Source organism: Phycomyces blakesleeanus, assembly GCF_001638985.1.
Source record: "Phycomyces blakesleeanus NRRL 1555(-) unplaced genomic scaffold PHYBLscaffold_14, whole genome shotgun sequence".
Classification (NCBI taxonomy): Eukaryota; Fungi; Mucoromycota; class Mucoromycetes; order Mucorales; family Phycomycetaceae; genus Phycomyces; species Phycomyces blakesleeanus.
This window is the reverse complement of record NW_017265147.1, coordinates 805,119-824,258: the sequence shown is the minus strand read 5'-3', so window position 1 is coordinate 824,258 and position 19,140 is coordinate 805,119. Positions and strand designations below refer to the sequence as shown.

The window sequence follows — 19,140 nt, the reverse complement described above, 5'->3', positions numbered from 1 at the left end:
ATAGTGGTCGATTCTTATTTTTTTGTTTTGTTTTTTTTTGCTTCTTTTATCGTTTATTTTTTTTTCCTCTTTTATATATATATATAAAAGAAGGAGAGATAATCCGCGGTAATTCGTCCAAGTTTGATTGTTTCGTCTAGAGGGCGGCTTGCTGCTGCTGTGCGATCTCTTCTGCGCGTGCTCTGTTTTTAAGCAAAAGCTCTTTCTTTCCGGCCATGATTGCGAGCTGCTTCTCCTGGAGGTTATAAGCAAAGTAGCCAAAGGCTCCAAAGGCTCCGGCAGCAATGGCGTGGCCGCTGGGATCTAGACGTCAATTGATTCAGATACCATGTCTTTTTATTTTATTTTATTTCATATATTGTTTTTTTTTCTATTAAAAAAAAGTGATCTAAATTCTGAATTATTAACTTACTGGCAAAAAGAGGACGCTTCTGGAGTCCAAGAGCGTATGTACGTACAAGCACACCAAAGGCTGCGAAACCAGAGACGCTAGTGAGCAAACTCATTGTATAGTTAGTGTAAGTGGTTGGAGACCGTCCTCAACGAGGATCCTGTTCAGAAGGGCAACAAATAAAAGGTGACGTCACTAGAGAGATTCCGACCAGTTGGTTAAAAGCTCATTTTATTTTTATTTTTTATTTTTATTTTTATTTTTTTTTTGTAAATTTGGGCCTGTGTTCTCTGACATTTTAACATTCTTTGAATCTCTCAAGATGCAGTCAAAAAATAAAATGTATTAGATGGCCGGTCGGTCACAAAATTTTGTGGTTTTTATTTCTTTATTTATTTTTTAAAAGAAGTCTAACCAAAGCATTTCTTTTATCTATAAGTCAACTCTGATTTCTTAACCAAATAAACTTCAAATGACTCTATAAATCCCAACGGGAAACACTTGAATTTTTTTTTGTTCACAAAAGCTAGTAAATAATAATAAAAAAAAAGGTTATAATTACCAAGAAGATGAGTGAAAGGTATCTCTGGAAGATCTTTGGCTTTTCCAGAGCCTAGATCTTAATCCTATTATTGAGCACATTTGGAAGAGCCCACCTAGTGCAGAAACTCTTCAAAAGTAGGGAGAAAAATAATAGCCGTTGTGGATAAACTCAAAGTAGGTAAATCCACAAGACACGAATTAAAAGACATTGTTTCAAGTTTTGAGATTTTTTTTTTTTTTAAAAAAAAGGCCAAAGTTACTGACAAGAAATGTGACACAACCAAATTCTAGCCTCTTATTTATCCTTCTTTAACATATAGATATATACATGTAGGCTATGGTTTCTGAAATTTTGACTTTTATGATTAAAATTAGAAAGGATTATGTGTCGTCTTTTGGCTTTATTCTTCCTTCCTTCCAATAGCCTAGCCCATATTCTCTAGTAAACGAATCTAGAGACTCCACAAATCTTATTCCCGAAGTAAAACTAATAGGCTAAAGGCTGATATGCTTTATTGGCATAAAGATATTGCCCTTGTGAAACTTATAGAGTTACAATAGGGGTTTGAAACGCCACTTTTTTATATTGCGGTAATTTAGACTGCTTTCTGAAAGTAGATATACGATGAGCTAGTACTTACTAAAAAAAAAATACATGGCCATGTATATACGTATATAATACCAATCTAAATTGATAGATCAATACTTAGATATACATGGTATATAAGAGCATCCCCAACAGTCAGATAACCTTTGTCTTTTTGTTAAAGATATAAAAAAATTGATCCGGTGGGGATGCTCTAAAAAGCTAACCTTTCTTTTTTAATTTCAATAATCACAGCTTTCATAATTTGATTGAGATCCCAAGAAAGCCTATGCAACAACAGCAGTTAGAAAGGAACACTGCTTTTCTTAAAATTATCCCAATCTTCCATAATATGTTTATTGAGTGCAATGATGTAATTGACAGACAATGGTAAATATAATTATCAGCTCAATACTTGCTCATCTACATCATACAACTTATAAATTACATACGATCGAGAAACAAACGCCTTTGACTGGTGACATTAAATGAGCAACTTACACATGAGTGTGAATAACTTTTGTAAAATTGAGGTCGGCGTGAATTGAAAGGTCAAACAGCTCGTCCATTTGTAAGTAATAAGATTTAATCAATTATCTCTTTACTCTTAAACTCGGCGCACAAATGGCCAATTTATCAAACAATAAGTGACAAGCATGAGTGAGAGGTTTAATAAGACCAGCTAAAATTTGAGCAGTTTCATTATGGCGGATCGAGTGCTCGTTCAAAGAAAAAACTTCTTGTTTGATCTGCGTAAAATTGTAAAGAAGTTATTTAAGAGTAATAAACAAAAACTAGTGTAAATTTTTACAAGCATACTCATAAATAGTTAGCTGACCTATGTATTTTAATCCAATAATGTTTCAACTGTCGTACAAAATAGCTATAATTAATGCTAGAAGAAATACTGTTAATGCCAAAGGGCTGTTTAAAATACAAATATACATGAAACCCTTCTCTCTTTGGGGCTACGTTAGTAACAATACCTTTATTCCACTTTTTAGTACAAGAAGCCAAACCGATTTGTTTCTTCGCTAATCTTAGGGTGACGAAGTTTTCTGGTGGTAGATGACATGTTGATTCTACCAGACCATAAATAGTGCCATTTTTTGCCAACATGAAATAACTATCTGGTCCCTAAAGATCCATTCTTATTATAATAATTACTGCAAGTCAGGATACAGAATATTCGTATCTAGGTCTTCCTTTGTGCTTTAAAAAAATGAAAATAAAATGGTAGGCTAGGATTACTTGCCAGTTGATGTTAAACTCTTGTAACATATATACAATAGGTGAAAGAAAGAGAAGGACAGGTGCGCGTAAATATCCCAATAAATAGTAAAATATCAAACAATATTGCATCACAAAGTCTTTGATGACAGCAGCTCTTTATAATTTTTTGCATAACAGGTTATTGGTATAGTGTATCTTTTATAACCAAGTCTAAGTTTAGGGTGCAAACGGCTATACAATGAATATACAGGATTTGTTTTCCGTGTGAGACAGCATTTCATTATTAAATTACCCAAAGTTGGACTGTGGGTCTTAAGGTGATGAGAGTTAGGTGACTGGAGAGAGATTAATGGGCACAAAGTATGGCGACAAAGTAGTAAGGCTGATGCATACAATGAATATATTGTGTTTTTTTAGGACACGCCATTTTGCCCTGAAGGATTAGAGAAAGACACCTGGCCCCGGACTGGTAGTCGCGGTGAATTAGTCCGGTTAGATAGAAACGTCGTACCCCGCCAGGAAACATCGTCCCCGTAAGATTGCTGACCTACTGTATATTTATTTATTTTAGTTCAAAATAAAAATAGGCGAATAAGCCTAACCTTTATATATATATATATATCTTGGCTTTTTATCGGCTATGTTCCAAATATATATATACGTTTATATATAAATAATTTAAAATGTTTTCCCGGCAGCCATTCGTTTTTTTTTATGTTTTAATGGTAAGGTTCTAGAACTACTGTGCTCCCATTATTTTGAATAATTTTGGGTACTAGTGTAAAGTTAAGTTGACCAAAAAAAAATGACCAAATATTCGAGATGGTTGCAAAAGTTCGTTATTCAAGCATTTAGAGGATATATTGATTGAGTGCTGGATGAAATGGTATATTTTCAACAAACATTCTCACTGTCTTTAGTTCCTCTTGAAGAAAGTGTTTTTTGCGTCTGTCAATCGACCGCGTCTAACTTGGTCTATGAGTGGAAACCCAAATAAAGCTACACCGTCCCGGTTTTGAAAGAAGATAATCCAAGTGGTTTAAGAGCACAGCTTCCCCTCAAGAGTGAAAACGCACGTTGAAAAAGCACGTCTAAAACGATACCGTAACCTTTCTGACAGCACCTGTAAGTTTCATTGTTCACATCCAACGGCACGGCTGCCATTGACGTAGACCCAATAAGGAATAAGCATGTCTGTACTCCAGGTCAACTGTCATCTGCAACGCCATAATTTTTTTTTCATTGATGGTCTTATGTAGTATAAGCTTACTGTGTGTGATATAAGTAAAATATATCTGTCAATTGATAGTTGGCTATCTGATTATATCAATTCTAGGCGTCTCATGTTTCATGTAGGCGTTTCATTCTTGAGGTTTTTTTTTTCACAATGGCATATCAATAAAAAAATGATAATACCTGTAACACCTGGCTGTAATAATTTACATAAGGAAAAATTATCAGAGTTTGAGTTTGAGTTTGAGTGTGATGGTGTTATTTAGCTCTATAAAGCCAATAACACCTGCTAACTTCGATTGCAAGTCAGATGGAGATTTTTTGCATGACAATCAACACTACTATCAAGATTTTGGAGAAAATCGGTACCGCAAAGCCAAAGCCCAGACTTGGGATACCAAAGAAGCGCAGTGTTACAAATGTTACAAGGCTTTGTTTGAGTGTGAGACATAATCTTTTTGAAAGTTTTGCATATCAACAAAGAATTTGGCAACTGATGGTGTCATTATCTGTAGACCAAGACGCATACATCAACTGGTTATCAAAAAATCTCAATTCAGGATATTAAAAGTAAATAAATGAAGAAGATTATGCTGGCTGTCATACTGGTAGTCCTACACGATATGATATATATATAAAAGGCCGTCAAGAAATCAAAAGGCTTTGACTACTGGTAATATCAAAGTCCGGCTCTGAACCTAATCGAGGACGTTTGACATATTCTAAACGCCAACGTTCGAGGTAGAAAGGGATCTATAAATCAATAACTTGGATCGGAAGACCTGAATACTTTATGAATGGGGGGGGGGGGGTTCTGTTGACCTAGAAGGCGCGTCTTTTATGTTCTAAAGAGCCGGACTGTGCAGTTGGGGGGAGCTTGCTGGAAGTTACTAGCTGTTATCAAACTATATCGAGATAAACTAAAGTCACCATTTATCACTAAAAGGTATTTAAACACTCTTTTGATAAGTTCATGTCAATTATTTGCTGTAAATTTTTCTAATGACAATGTAGGCTTTGGTTTCTGCCTTCTTCAGATGAGGTTTGTTGAGGGCCAAGGCTGTTTGTCATTTTCCTATCACCAAAAAGTTGGGTATCGTTAAAAGTGCACCAGATTCTTTCTATCAGCCACAGAAACTAGTCTCATAAACTATTAGATATTTTTTTTAAGAAACAAAAAATTACAAAATATCAATTTTTGTCTTTATGAAATCTCTGGAAGACAGATCTATACTGCTCATTTTATCTAAGAGAAAAAAAAGTTGTGTCTTTCAAGATAGTGAATAATAAATGTATATTCAAGTAAAAGCATTTTTTTTATTTTTATTTAAAAGAAAAAAGGAATATAGGTTATGATTTGTGACTAGACTACCAGAGAGTCTGGTTCACTTTTAACGGCATCGGCTCAAAAGAGTGAGCGGTGTTTATTTTTTTCAAAGATCCGGTAAATTGAGAGTGGAAGCACAGTATTTGGCAATATATCGATAATTTGAACCAAAACCACAATGGTCAAACTCCTGTTTCACAAAATAGTGCCCGCGTATCTTGGTACGTCCAAGTACAATATAAAAGAGGTATTGCAAGGTTGCTAATTGAGAAATGTAGTAATGTGTAGGAGAGCAAAGCCCCATCCCACAATAGGAAGCTGGTAACCCAGTTGGGGTTTTATACTTTTTTAGTTTTTTAGTTAATTTGATTACCAAAAAAAATCAATGGCAAATCAAACTTTTATATATATATATATATATATATTGTTCTCTGACTTGTATGCTTTGTGAATCGAATATTTGGATAACAGTAATATATATATATATATGCACGAGCACAAGCACAAGCACAAGCACAAGCACAAGCACAAGCACACAAGCACACAGGCACACAGGCACACATACATATAGATATGGATATGGATATGGATATGGATATACGAGTATGTATGAATGTGTATGAATATATATATATATGTATATGTATATGTATATGTATATATTTTTGAAAGTTATGTAAGATGAAATAGTAGGGTGTACATCTGTTGTAGGATACGATTATATATGATTGTGTGTATAGTGTGTATAGTTTGTATAGCGGGTGTGTGTAGTGTGTGTAGTGTGTATATTATAAAGGCTTTTCTTTTCATTTATCGTTTTCTTATTCTTTAGTGATGGGATGGGACAGCATGGTGTACCGGAGCGAGAGGTGATGCTGGCGAGCTAGGGATTGTAGATGAAGATAATTCCATTTTGTAACCATTGAAACTTTCTTCGGGAATCACACGGTGATGGTGGTCGTTTCGTCCAGCCTGGGCTTGCTGGAGCATCAGCATCTGTGCATGGTTCTCCTGCTCCAATCGTCTCCGCATACCCTGGACACTTCTTACTATGTACCAGATAATCAAACCGCCCACAACCACACCCAGGACAATTACAAATATAAATCGGTTGTTCTTCTTGAGCCAGCTCTCTTCAGACTTGGATGGTCCAGTATTTCCATAATCAAATCCAGTTGTATTCACGCTAGGCTGAGGTGCAAAAGGTGTGGGTGTTAATCTTGGTGTATTGGACGGAGCGGAGGAAGCGGAAACGGATAGAGAAGTCGGCAAATGGCTGTTACTGGTGGCAGTGGTCGATGTTGTGGATAATATTGACGATGATTCTGATTCTTCTGCCGACTCTGTTGTTGTTGTTGTTGTTGCTAATGATGATGATGATGATAATGATGATGAACAACTCGAGTAATCCTGATTTGTACTATTTGTACAGTCTAGGTCTGGACTTGACGTGATCGAAGGTAAAGGCAGAGAGGTTTGCGCCAGCGCGACATGTAACTGCAATACAATCATGAATAGAGCGACCCGGAAGATCATTCTGGAGTACAAGGAGGTTCTGTAAGAGGCTAATGGGTACACATTGGAAGTCATTGGATCGATAGAGACAGCACAAGTGTAGGCAAAGGTTGTTGTTGCTATTTGTTTTGTTTTTTGTTTTTTTTGAATAAAAAAGATAAAGTAAAAAGGAAAGGCTATTGGTTTAAAATGAATTGGTGAATAATAAAAATATCAAATATCAAATATCAAATACCAAATAAATATATAATGTATATATAAAAGAAAAAGAAGAAGAAAAAAAGGCTTTGAAATCTGTAGACAAGGAAATATATAGATTTTTGTTTCTTTCCTTGCAAAACTTTGGCTATTGTTGTTTTCACCAAAGCTGGACCACCTCTTTATTTTATATATAAGAATATATTTTAGTAGAAATAATAATAAATAAGAGATATTCAATGGAGTACTGACTGATCTGTAAAATAGATAAAGACAATAAAGAAAGAATAGAAGAGTAGAAGAGAAAGAGAGGAATGAACAAAAAGGGGCGGGAAGAAAGGGTGCAGCCATAAAATAAAATAAAATAAAATAAAATTAGAGGGCATGCGTTAAACCGTATTGGGTTTTCGTAGGTGCCCTTGTAGAACAAGGTCTTTTAGAATTCATTGGCCGGCTTCAAGGAGCGCTAGTGAAAATCGCTGCAAAAGGTAAAATCATTAAAGATCTTCTCTCTCAGTTTTCAAGACTGATTCGTCCTAACTTTTTTTTTTTTTAATTCTTTCTTTGGTGTGCCACAATTGTGAAATTTATTTATTTTTTCTGGTCTTATGGGTCCGGCCAAAATGGTCTTTATGAATGTCGTAGAAATACACGTAAAAGTATTTATAAGCAGCTTAACTTGCTAATTCAAGTAGTTCTTCTTTAAAAGTTAGTATAGTCAATAGAACCATTTCATATTTTATTTTGTCTTGCCTTGGTTAAGCTCGACCGACTGACCGACTGACTAAAATAAAATAAAATAAAAAGCGATGTCAGATGATCTTGTCAGTATACTCTATTTTCACTAAAACACATCAAGTCAAGACCCTGCGCTAAATGTATGCGTCGTTAGGAATCTAATAACCGACCTACCCCTCTTCTTCTCATCTTATTCCTCTTCCTCCTACTCCTCCTCCTACTTCTCCTACTCTTTCTCCTCTTTACCACCCTCGGATAAAATACAAAAAAAAATCAATGGGTGAATAAGAATGTCGACATTCTATAGAGCAGTTAATTTGACAATTGTAGATCTGTTAGTAGTATCCCGACCCATTGGCTATAGTAACCCAACCATCCTTCCTCTATACTTCTTTTATCTTTATTTTTATCCATTCAAGTTGTATAAATCCGAATTTCAAATGAAATCATCTGGCCAAGAGTTTATTTTATTTTATTTATTTATTTTTTTAAACAAAAGATACTCTGCATAGAATGCCTACTATACACTCTTTTCCGAAAAATAACAATACGAAATATCCACCCTGCGAGTTTCAAAAATTAAAATAAATTACACATCCCCCACTCTACAAGAACAAATCAAAAGCCTTAATCACACAACGAATTGTGGTACAAAAAGAAGAAAAGGAATTCAACAAGGTTATCTTGAAATGTAAACATTAAGCTTTTGTTTCTTTCTTATTTATTTTAGGTATTGTGTTTGTGATTTCTTACCACGCATATCTCCTTGTATACTCGAAAATAGACAATTGACCTATCAGCTCTACAAACATAGAACCATATTGTTGACAAGAGTGACTACCCTGAATCCACAGGGACTGGGTCCTTGAATTTGTGAATTATAACACTCTTCAGACTGCTGGCTTTCACATTGCTCATATGCCCAATTTGACAAGTGGCCATAGCCGCAAGTTTATTGCCACCCACCTTGATGATCAAATCAACACTGATATCTGCATCATATAAAATAACTAACCACCCCCTAAGTGTGTCTAATATATAAATATGTATCTCAAATTGATAGTTAAATGTTTCTTAACTTTTATACCCAAATGGCACATTATGCGGCATTGGACTTTGTGAAAAGGTCGTCTTTCTTTGTTTTTCTTAATTAACTTGTCCTTCATATCAACGTTTAACACCATGACATGGTTCAAAGAAGAAGAGCATGAAAAGAGAACTGGTCATTATTTTAGCCTTCTTCTTCTCAAGACCACAATGAATTGGGCTCCTATGTATGACACTAATAATGATAGCGTAGAGCAGCGTGGTTGAGAGACTTTGGCGTATTATTCTTAAAATATGAATTTATCGTCCGTGGTGCATGATTAGCCTGGAGATTTTATCGAGAGTAAAAGTGTACTTTTTTTAAAAGAGTCGATCCCTAATAAAGCAAAGCAAAATCAATCCCTTTCCTTTCTGGTATTCATAGCCCCATGTGCCGGAAAGTGTATTATGCATCTTGACACAACGAAACAGAAGGTTGAAACATACCTCCTATATTTCTTTATTTCTTTGTACAGCCGTTGCTTCCAAAGAGAGTCCGCCGAAGCTGGTCAAAGCCACATACACACATCTCCAGTTTCTTTCAAACTATCATGGACTCTAGAGTCATGTCAACACTCGGTATGATTCCATGGCATTAGTAGATCTCAAGATCACCAAGACATAACCTACATATCATGGCCATAAATGCGGCGAGTGTTTTTCGAAATAAAATAAAGAATAAGTATTGGTAATCCACTCACAAAGATATACCAACGGCAAAATGTGCCAAACTGAATGATTTTTTTTAAAATAAAATAAAATAAAAAAGCTCATATTTTGACTTATATATGCATCTAATTGGAGAACACGGTATACTAGATACGCCACATATCTCGGGATATCGTCTATTACAGATTATTGTTTAGATCAAATTTGTGGGAGAAGCCGCTCACAGGTTTCAACCTAAGAATAAACACCACTATTTTCTGCATAGTTTCCTTAGACTTTCTTTCCTTCTTCTTGACTTTTATTAGTGTGAGAAAATTTAGAAAGGAAACCCCAAATTTGCGTTATTTAATTCTAATGTAAAGATAACGATCTATCAACGGAAAACTCGCTTGAATAAGCTATAATTGTAGTAAATGGCAGGAATTGCAACTCCGCAACCGTAGGAATTATATGGATTCGTATAAGATATACGGGACCGTATAATTCCTACGGTCGCGGAGTTGTACTTTCTGCCAATAGAATATTGGTTTTTAGTAAATTAAAAGTATTTACAGCGAATACTATTTATTGGAGTTAAAATTACTTTTTTATCTAATCCAATAAAATCGTCTAAAGTAGCAAAATTATACCATTTTTAGGTATCTATTTCTCTTTTTAGAACACATTTGGATAGTACAATTTGTTAGATTTCAGATCATTTTCACATATAATCCAATCAAATATTCTAAATATGACAAATCTATACCTTTTTTTAGATATCTCTATTCTTATAATTGGTTCAACAAATACACGGTTTTATATTTGAATTTTATAGTTTTTATTGATCAAAATAATACAAGTTAAATATAAAGTATGGAAAGAAGAAGTACTATTTTTTATGATATTTAGTAACAGTTTAAGCTATAAAGTTACTAAATGATATACATATATCTATTTTTATGTAATACTTTTTACATTTTTTATATAAAAAAAGGCTATTCTCTAAGTACTATGATATTGATGAAGGTATGTATATTGCTTAATTGATTCTTTTTATCAAAGAGTATAAACCTACTTTGTGTTAACATTGTCATGTTTGATTCCTACTTTTGAAAAACAAGAAGACAGATTCCCTGCGATTCTCTAAATCTACCGAGATTTCTAATGAGCATGCGAGCAATCTTGACAACCAAACTGTACATGATGTAGATATTTTTCTGTCAATTCTTCTCAAGCTACTTTCTTTTGTCAACTTTGCTGATTCCTATTTTATTAATACTAGTCTTCATAGTTATTAAGTGTGTTCTTTTTAAAGACATTTAATAATTCTAGACCTTGTGAAAAAATAAAAACAAGTCCTTTTTTAGATGTACCAATCTAAATTGTTTGGAGAACATGGACGGGTCAGAGGTTATGCATCGTTTGTGGAATCGGGATCTTGCTGCTGTCCTGAACTTCCGACATATACTTAACAATCTGAGATATGATGAGACTATACCTGTAAGGTTCACCCGCGTCATTCGGATTGGACGTATCAGAAGACAAGCAGAAGAAGATCTCCAGGAGGGTCGTCGTTTGAGACAAAGACTGACCAGAATTCAAAGAAGATGATAAAATTCCGTCCTGGTTACCGCTTAGGACCCACCCAAGCTACCGCTGGTAAGCCATTAGATTTGAATAACTTGGTATTTAGTTTTGTAATGGGTTGAAAAAGCTAAGAAAAAGATGTTTTGCTTTGACTGCAAAAAACATGGTGGGGTAAAAAAAAAGTAGAATATAAAAGAGAGCGAGAGAGAAACTGGTGCTCAATTAAAACTCAACTACAAGACGCTTTAAACCCCGGAAAACTTGCAACAATTCACTAAAATCGCCTATTTTTTTTTCTATAGGGTATACCCATAAATAATTATATATATAAAACATATAATACGGGCAAGATTCTTTTCTTAATGATTTTCACTTGTCTTTTCAATACAACCGATCTTGTATCTCTAAGGTTGTTACAAAAGAGAAGGATAAGGAGAAACTAAAGTATATTATATAAACTTTTGACAGTTTTTGATCATTTATGAATATATATTTTTTCAATACTGAAGACCACTCTTTTTGACCGATATTTGGTATTATTGGATGTCTATTGTGCTATTTTTGTGGGTTATATTTTGAGAGTGAAAACATATCAAAAATCTCAAACTAGAAATTTTAAGCCCAAATCAACCATTAAATCTGTAATTTTCCTGTCATCTTTTCTTTACATTTCGAGCTGAAGAAATCCTAGCATGAATTTATCCAATATATGTATATAGATATATACAAAAGGAAGCCAGAGATAAACAGACAGACAGACAGATAGGTAGAGAGGAGGGAGAAAATGACTGGAGATCTATCCAGCTTAAAATAAAATAAAATAAAATAATTCATCGGGGTACCAAATGTTACTTTACTTTTTGTTACGTCAACCTAAACCTTACCCTTCGCACCTGGGTAATCAAGTTTTCTAATACCCGCTCTCAATTTTTTGTTTACTTCGCTTTCAACTCTCCCCACTCCCAAAACTACAAGTACAGAATGATTGCTCCTATCACCGGCAAGTACCGCAAGCAGATCATCAAGGATATTAGCATCTCCCTCGTTCTCGGTGCCGTTGGTGGTGCTGCCTGGTGGAACCTTTACCACGTCCCTAATGTCCAGGTTCGCGATGCTTACTACGCCAAGCTCGAGGCTTCCAAGCGCCAGTAAATCTGCCCTCATTAGACAAACTTGCTCCAACGAATAGTCTATCGAATAACCCGAGATTATGACACTCTGCCAAAAGGATTTTGACGTTAGAGCTTTTATAAGAAACGAGTTGTAATAAAAACAAACAAACAAACCAAACCAAACCAAACCAAAATGTAGATTGGCCAAAACCATTCCCACATTCTGTCCTTCCACGCCGACGCAATACGAAATCATTGAACCTTTTTATTTATTTATTTATTTGTTTTATTATCTGACAAAATTTGGTAGTGATACATAAGTGCTAATAATATAATATAAAAGAATATATAGTGATGGAAACTGCAGTTATTTAGTTAGTTACTTAGTTTTATTCTGTGATGTGAGCCTCTAGTATGCCTGCACGCTCAAAGAGAGAATGAAGCAATCCATCTTCTCTCTTTAATAAATCAGCTGGGTTATCGTATTCAACAAGATCTCCCTGGTCAAACACCATGGCCTAAACATAAAATCAATCGCGTACATTATTAATACCAAATAATTAATATGCAAAAGGGAAAAAACCCCATCTAATAGAATTATATACATTAATTGAAATCAAACATACCCTATCATAGCGTAACACACTTTGAAGCGAATAAGGAATCACTAATAGTGTCTATGTGTTTTTTTTTTTAAAAAAAATCCGACGATTAATTTGATTTAGGTGCACACTATAGTATATCTTAATATCTTTTTTTTGTAATTACCGAATCTTCAAACTCTTCTTCAATCACACGTTGCATTTTCTCTTGCGTCTCCAACGTCAACTGTGCCTCCTCAAGGACGACTAATCTTGTGCAATCACGCAACAAAGCTCGCGCAACGCATAACAATTGCCTGTTTCCTACGCTCAGAGCCATTCCATCTTTACCCAGATCCATATCAAGATCATATATAGTAGATGTTGTAGCCGAGTGTACATAGTTCTGTACGTCCTCTTCAGATATAGGCGAAACAGCGAGGTGGACACGGTATAGGGCTTGCCAGAGTTCATAGTCATCATATTCCCCAAAAGGATCAAGATTGCTACGAACCTTGTTTTTTTTATAAAAAAAAAAGAAAGGGTTACTCAATATCTTTACTATCCAACATTTTAAATACATATAAAAAGAAAAGCAAAGATACTAACTGTTCCGCTCAAGAGCCACCCGTCCTTTGCAATAAAAGTGATCCGAGATCGTAGATCCTTTACACCAATCCACGCAATATTGACGCCGTCGATTTTGATAGATCCTCGTAGTGGGTCCACAAATCGAAATATACAAGAAACCAACACATTCTTTTCTGCTCCAGCTCTTCCAACCAAGGCAACTTTCTCACCCGAAAGGATGTTGAACGAGACATGGCGCAAGATTGGGTCTTCTTCGCCTCCATAACTCACCATCAAGTCTCTCACATTAATAGCAGCAGTAGCAGGCCACTACACAATACAACAACCGATTAGCGTTTGTGTTCTCTGTTTTTGTATAATAATAGTTGTTTACTTACAGCTGCCGGAGGCCGAGATCCTTCAACCACACCTGGTGGTTCTTGGGGCATGTCCAGATACTCATTGATTCTCTCGACTGCCTCAAAGTGCATATCGACAGTCGTAGATTGTCGCATCAACCAATAAACATACTCCAATAAACTTGTGGCAAAGGTCAATGCAATACCAGCAGAACCAGCATCAACTGTATCTCGCTTGTAGATCAAAAGAACACTGATAAAAAGGGAGATCAATGCACCCAGTACTTCTACACGCACAAATAACCAGCTGTACGTATATTAGGCTCATGGTTTCTTTCCCTTATTTTCTTCTTCTATTTCTTATTCCCGGCTTACCGGTTTGTTGTCCAGAGCGTGTAGAATGGCCGCATATTTTCATCCAGGCGTTGAAACATCTTTCTCATCATTCCTCTCTGCTCTCTATAAGCACGAATAGTAGAGAGTCCGGCTAAAGTGTCTGCATACAAGCAAACAATGGCCGGCCTGGTGTCGGTATTGAGTTTCTTGAGCTCACCAGATGCGCGTATGTATATCATGCCAATGTATAAATATAAAAGAGCTGCAAACACGAATCATATTCTTGTATTAGACCGAGCTGCGTGTGTAGGTTTGTTAAAATGTAGTGCAAATATATACATATATACATTTATACCTGCGAAAAAGCTGACTATATATACTTCAGGTAAAATAAATCCAATGGCAATAACCACCCCAATAATCCCAAACAGAGTTTGTAGCAAGAAATTGACATGCCAGCCAATACTTGAATCAACTGTTTCCATGTCTTTGCTGAACCTATTCATAATGTCGCTTTGAAGAGTGTTATCAAAGAATTGAAGGGGTGCATGACAGACAGCCTGAAGCAGTCGGAGGAAGATTCGATTTGAAGCCTGGAGAGAACCACGATATTGTACAACTGTACGACTAAAGTTGAACGCCACCGTCACCATCGAAAGCCCAAGGTAAATTATTACATAGTGATTGATAACATTCTCATCAGGTATTTCTTTCTCAGGCTGGGTTGGAGTTGGAATGAAAATCGGCTGTGGAGAAGTGTACGCAACGGACCACATCTGTAAGTTTTACACACACACACACAAATTGATTTAACATAAGCCAGATGTTCTTTTATTCTCTCCACAAGTGGAAAGTGCTGCCCATGTTACCTTCCTTTAGCCAATAACTTTCGGATATACTGGACACTCGGGCTAGAACAGTAAACATGATTGCTGACATCCAAAATTGCCACCCACCACACGCAGAAAAATATGTGGCGTAGGCATACTTTCTTGCCTTTGTGTTCTCTATTGTGATATCTTCGGGAGCAGCGATAGATTCCCGTAGTACCGATGCCTCATCAAAAAAGTCATCGTCGGTGTAGACATTGTCGGTTTCAAATAATGCTTCGATACGATCATCACTTGCAACCACGGCTGTCGAGCTATCTCTACGTGCTTGGTGGGTAAACACCCAGGTACTAATGGCATCGCATTCTCGTTCGATTTGTGAAACGTTCCCAGAGTCCAAACAAACTAAAAGCTGGGCATTACATGCCCACTGTCCTAATTCTGTGGCAGTAATTATCACCGTACGACCTTGCATCAAGTCTCCAGAAATGCATTTGTCAAACAAGAAGTTTACGGTGGGTGTTTCGAGTAAAGCAAACAGATCATCAATAAGTACAGTCTTCGCCCTTGAATACACTGCCCGTGCAAGCGAAATCTTGTGTTTCTGAGATTCTGACAAAATGGATATACACACACACATGAAAAATGATTAATCCTACTGTATAAATATATACATACTCTTGACCCCATTAGGGGACTCTATTGTCTTTTCTTACCCGTCAATGCCATTCCACGCTCTCCAATTTGGGTCAAGTCGCCATTTTCCAGTAATGATAGATCTCTCAAGAGGTCGCATTGGTAAAGTACAGCGCGGTAACGGCTGTCATCCCACGGATCTGAGAATAAGATATTTTCACGAATTGTTCCACTTTCGATCCACGGAATTTGGGCAACATAGGCAACTCTGAAAACATAGAGTGCTCTATACTTTTGATCCCTGATCAGATTGGTGCGCATAGTTAAGAACCGTGAGGGGATATGACTACTTCCTGACACTCCTTTCATCTCTCCTAACAAGGCAGATATCATGCTTGACTTCCCACTTTTTCTTGGGCCGGTAATAACCGAGATTGAACCAACCGGAAAATCGATTTCTGGAACAGTGAGACGAAACGATGAGAGGTGTCCATCACTTGAGTTTGGACTAAGGGTTGCTTTGTCGCGAACATAAGGGCGACGGACCGAGGGTTCTGATTTTGGGAGCCATTGAAAGCTGCCTTCATCAAATCCGGTCTGTACATGTTCAGTGTAGGAATAGTTCATGGCTTCATATGGTGTGCTAGAATCGGAATCAGAATAGCGCTTCTCTCCCGAGTTTAAGAAACTGTTGATATGCTCCAAGCTGACCTTTGCGTCATTGTAGGCCATAAAGGCCTGAGGCATGACATTAAGTGGCTCCCGAAGCATTCCAAAGAGCACAATACTTACAAACGCCGTACTATTGTTTTAGTTTTTTATTATTATTAAAAAAAGTTATTAGTATTGGTATTAATATTGTTGTGCTAACCGTGTAACCCCTATTGACTTGCCTGGCATCAAGTGTATTTTTCTCAATTAAAGTATACCATGCAAATGAAATTGTAGTAACAAGAACAGGGGTTGCGAACCAGATGAGACCAAGAATTGTGTTCTGGGTATATAACTTGATCAATTTGACGAGTTCATCGTCACGAGCAGCCTAGATAGACCAGAAAAAAAAGCAATCAGTCTATTTGGATAGAATTCTCGGGAATGTCTATGTGTATGGGCGTATCGTATCAGCTCTTACAGCAATAACATGCTCCCACTTGTGTTCCCATGCAAGAAACTTAGTTGTCTTGATGCCTTCAAATAACTCTTTTAATAATCGAGTACGCCATGTTTTTGCTTCCTCTAGTTGCTTTTGAACATGAATTAATCGCTGACTTATAAAATGGGTTGACGGAAGGGTAACTGCCATAACAACAAGGCCGGCCAGGAACGAGTTTCCGAGAACTTGGTACAAGAATATGACACCAACACCAATCTCTAACGGACATGTATAAAATATCTAATTTGTGTGTGTATATGTGTGTATGCGTTTGTTTGTTTGTACAATAAATAAAGAAACCCTCTTTTGTTATTAGAACGTTTCAAGTACGATGAAAGTAAATATATATATTTTGACATGGCTTACATGGAGATACGAAGCAAGTTCGGCTAGCCGCTCGGTGTCACGACTCATCAAACTCGCCAATTTGTTTGGCAGAGCATTCTCTGCATCCTCCTCACTTTCACTTTTATTGACTGTGGTTTCTTTTGGGTGGTTTAACTGAAGAGTGTGTTCGTAGATTTCCGAATTCAGCATGTTAGTCATCGACACATGCCATCTTCTACCCCACAAAAGTGTCTGAGAAGCCACCAGGGTACTGATGATGCTGCAGACAAAGATGGCCAGGCAGTAAAGATACCCAATATCACTCGGTTGGTTTTTTGAGTCTTGTATATAGTTCAATAGTTTGCGTAAGAAAAAAGGGTTGGCATAATGGAAGAATACGGCGGCAATGGCAGTTACAAATTGAACAAGGATTATTGTCTTGTTGGCTTCATAAATACGTCTGACAAGGCTGCTGTTTATTGTCTGCTTGAATTGTCTAAAGTTTTCCTGGGCTCTCTGCCTGAGTGGCAAGGCCCAGAGTTGATCAGCCGTCAAGGGTTTTTTGTATGCTTTGTGTAAGAGACTGTTTATCCAACCAAAGGTCATAAACGACAAAGGGGATGCAGTTGCTTCGAAGCTCAGTATACGTCCCTACAACCCACACACACAAAGTAGTTTGAATTAAGTTTTTTCTACTAAGGATTCGCTAGCTGACCACACTTCTTACATTTCGAACCACCCGGCCATCATTGAGTACCATTACGCCATCGTCATCGTCATCAAAGTCGAGCAGCTCTCCTTGATCCAGTTCGCTTGGTGTGGTAGCACTCACCAACCATATTGCCAAACAGATAAAACAGTCGACCAAAGAAAATCCTTTTTCAACACCTGATGGTACACCATCTCTACTGTTCAGAAGAGTGCCAAAATGTGCAAATATGCGTACAATAGCTGAAATCAGGGCAAACGAATAAAACGTTAGAAAATGCGGGTTATAAAGCGTGAACTTGGATGGGGCGACGGGGTCTGCGGGCGTAGTAAATGATCTGATCACAAGAATGAGGATATATATCTTGAACAATCCAGAATATCAGCACGCAACACTCAGTAAATGCTCATGAAAGCGAATTTACCCGAGGAATCAGGGCCAAAATAGGATCAAGAACTTGGTAGGGTGGAGTGCCACATCTTTCAGTCAAAGCAGAGGTCAGTTCAGTTGCGTGTTTTGGGTTGTCACGATCGAGAATGGCACTCTCTAAACGCCATGCGAATATGAATGCCCAAGTGCTTATCTCAAGCAGAACTAGGACGAGAAGAATAAGGCTCTGACGCAAGAGGGCTGCTTGTTTTGTGGTAGGAAGTCGCAAAGTGTCAGCATCGCCTGTCAATCGCAATGCGCCTGTTCTCCAGGTACGGTAGCGGCGAAGACTATTGACTCCAAGTGAAACAATAAGGAATGCAAGTGGTAAGGCAGCATCGAGAAGACTATTGAAAAGAAATTTTGGCATTAGTCGATGAGCATTTTCTTTTTCTCGGATAGGAAAGTTTTTTTTTACTTGTCTACAAGACAGATCACTCACGTCTCTCGTGTGCAGGAATCGAATTCCAGAGACAGAGATCCAATCTATTTGAATATTTGATTATGAGACCTTTGGGGATCGTCGCTGTTGATCGAGTCATTGTCAGGGTTCATTTACCTCTGGTGGTTCCGCACACCCGCAGAATGGCAACGCAAAGTTCATTAATGGAGCTTACAACGATGTGTTTCAGCTGTGAACTCCAGAATGTCGAATTTTAGAGAGACACGAGTTCAAGGTTTGTATCCCTCGAAGCAACGTCAACATGTGACGCAGTGTAGCAAGCGACAGGCCTTTACACCCAAAAAGGGAGTTACTTGCCTGTAACAGATATCAAACGGGAGCGGTATCGGGAACAACCGCATTAACGCAAAAATAAAAAAATAAAAAATTGGACACACACATACACACAGACAATATATATATATATATATGTGTGTGTGTGTGTGTGTGTGCCTTTAAAACAATATAGGTTTTTGAAAGTACTAATGTGAAGTAGTGTTCTTTCAAATTAAAAACGTTAATTTGATGGTGTATTTTATTAAGTGTAATAAATTTGTGGTTCTATCACCAA

The 19,140-nt window shown here is 36.9% G+C and overlaps 8 protein-coding genes across 8 annotated transcripts; 3 read left to right on the top strand and 5 right to left on the bottom strand.

The window, feature by feature from the left end:
• Positions 1-136: 136 nt before the first annotated feature.
• PHYBLDRAFT_113948 (hypothetical protein) lies at positions 137-509 on the bottom strand (the record flags this gene model as incomplete). Its single annotated transcript, XM_018428365.1, has 2 exons — positions 137-303; positions 413-509. Coding segments are annotated over 2 exons (264 nt in total), but the record flags the coding sequence as incomplete, so codon positions are not given.
• Positions 510-1,923: 1,414 nt separating this feature from the next.
• On the bottom strand, positions 1,924-2,639 carry PHYBLDRAFT_68627 (hypothetical protein; the record flags this gene model as incomplete). Its single annotated transcript, XM_018441982.1, has 3 exons — positions 1,924-1,995; positions 2,126-2,269; positions 2,466-2,639. The coding sequence occupies 3 exons, from the start codon at positions 2,637-2,639 to the stop codon at positions 1,924-1,926; spliced, it is 390 nt and encodes a 129-aa protein (XP_018290150.1).
• Positions 2,640-3,102: 463 nt separating this feature from the next.
• Positions 3,103-4,554, top strand: PHYBLDRAFT_147087 (hypothetical protein; the record flags this gene model as incomplete). Its single annotated transcript, XM_018431795.1, has 3 exons — positions 3,103-3,129; positions 3,171-3,286; positions 4,293-4,554. The coding sequence occupies 3 exons, from the start codon at positions 3,103-3,105 to the stop codon at positions 4,552-4,554; spliced, it is 405 nt and encodes a 134-aa protein (XP_018290149.1).
• An 865-nt stretch (positions 4,555-5,419) lies between these two features.
• On the bottom strand, positions 5,420-7,315 carry PHYBLDRAFT_187516 (hypothetical protein; the record flags this gene model as incomplete). Its single annotated transcript, XM_018439388.1, has 2 exons — positions 6,172-7,315; positions 5,420-5,656 (listed from the first exon to the last, which is right to left on the bottom strand). The coding sequence occupies exons 1-2, from the start codon at positions 6,901-6,903 to the stop codon at positions 5,420-5,422; spliced, it is 969 nt and encodes a 322-aa protein (XP_018290148.1). The 5' UTR covers positions 6,904-7,315.
• Positions 7,316-8,601: 1,286 nt separating this feature from the next.
• PHYBLDRAFT_147085 (hypothetical protein) lies at positions 8,602-8,874 on the bottom strand (the record flags this gene model as incomplete). The annotated part of the gene is made up of 2 exons (XM_018431794.1): positions 8,602-8,785; positions 8,852-8,874. 2 exons carry the CDS (start codon positions 8,872-8,874, stop codon positions 8,602-8,604), a joined length of 207 nt encoding a protein of 68 aa, XP_018290147.1.
• A 1,442-nt stretch (positions 8,875-10,316) lies between these two features.
• Positions 10,317-11,232, top strand: PHYBLDRAFT_159244 (hypothetical protein; the record flags this gene model as incomplete). Its single annotated transcript, XM_018433949.1, has 2 exons — positions 10,317-10,393; positions 10,414-11,232. A coding segment is annotated over exon 2 (184 nt), but the record flags the coding sequence as incomplete, so codon positions are not given.
• An 834-nt stretch (positions 11,233-12,066) lies between these two features.
• On the top strand, positions 12,067-12,237 carry COX9 (subunit VIIa of cytochrome c oxidase; the record flags this gene model as incomplete). The annotated part of the gene is made up of 1 exon (XM_018439814.1): positions 12,067-12,237. One exon carries the CDS (start codon positions 12,067-12,069, stop codon positions 12,235-12,237), a length of 171 nt encoding a protein of 56 aa, XP_018290145.1.
• A 349-nt stretch (positions 12,238-12,586) lies between these two features.
• Positions 12,587-18,731, bottom strand: PHYBLDRAFT_170003 (hypothetical protein; the record flags this gene model as incomplete). The annotated part of the gene is made up of 17 exons (XM_018436227.1): positions 12,587-12,715; positions 12,824-12,874; positions 12,966-13,292; positions 13,388-13,678; positions 13,747-14,014; positions 14,083-14,305; positions 14,399-14,789; positions 14,815-14,819; positions 14,913-15,485; positions 15,590-16,311; positions 16,439-16,551; positions 16,642-16,902; positions 17,029-17,640; positions 17,717-18,061; positions 18,123-18,474; positions 18,570-18,613; positions 18,687-18,731. 17 exons carry the CDS (start codon positions 18,729-18,731, stop codon positions 12,587-12,589), a joined length of 4,752 nt encoding a protein of 1,583 aa, XP_018290144.1.
• Between the last annotated feature and the right edge of the window lie 409 nt (positions 18,732-19,140).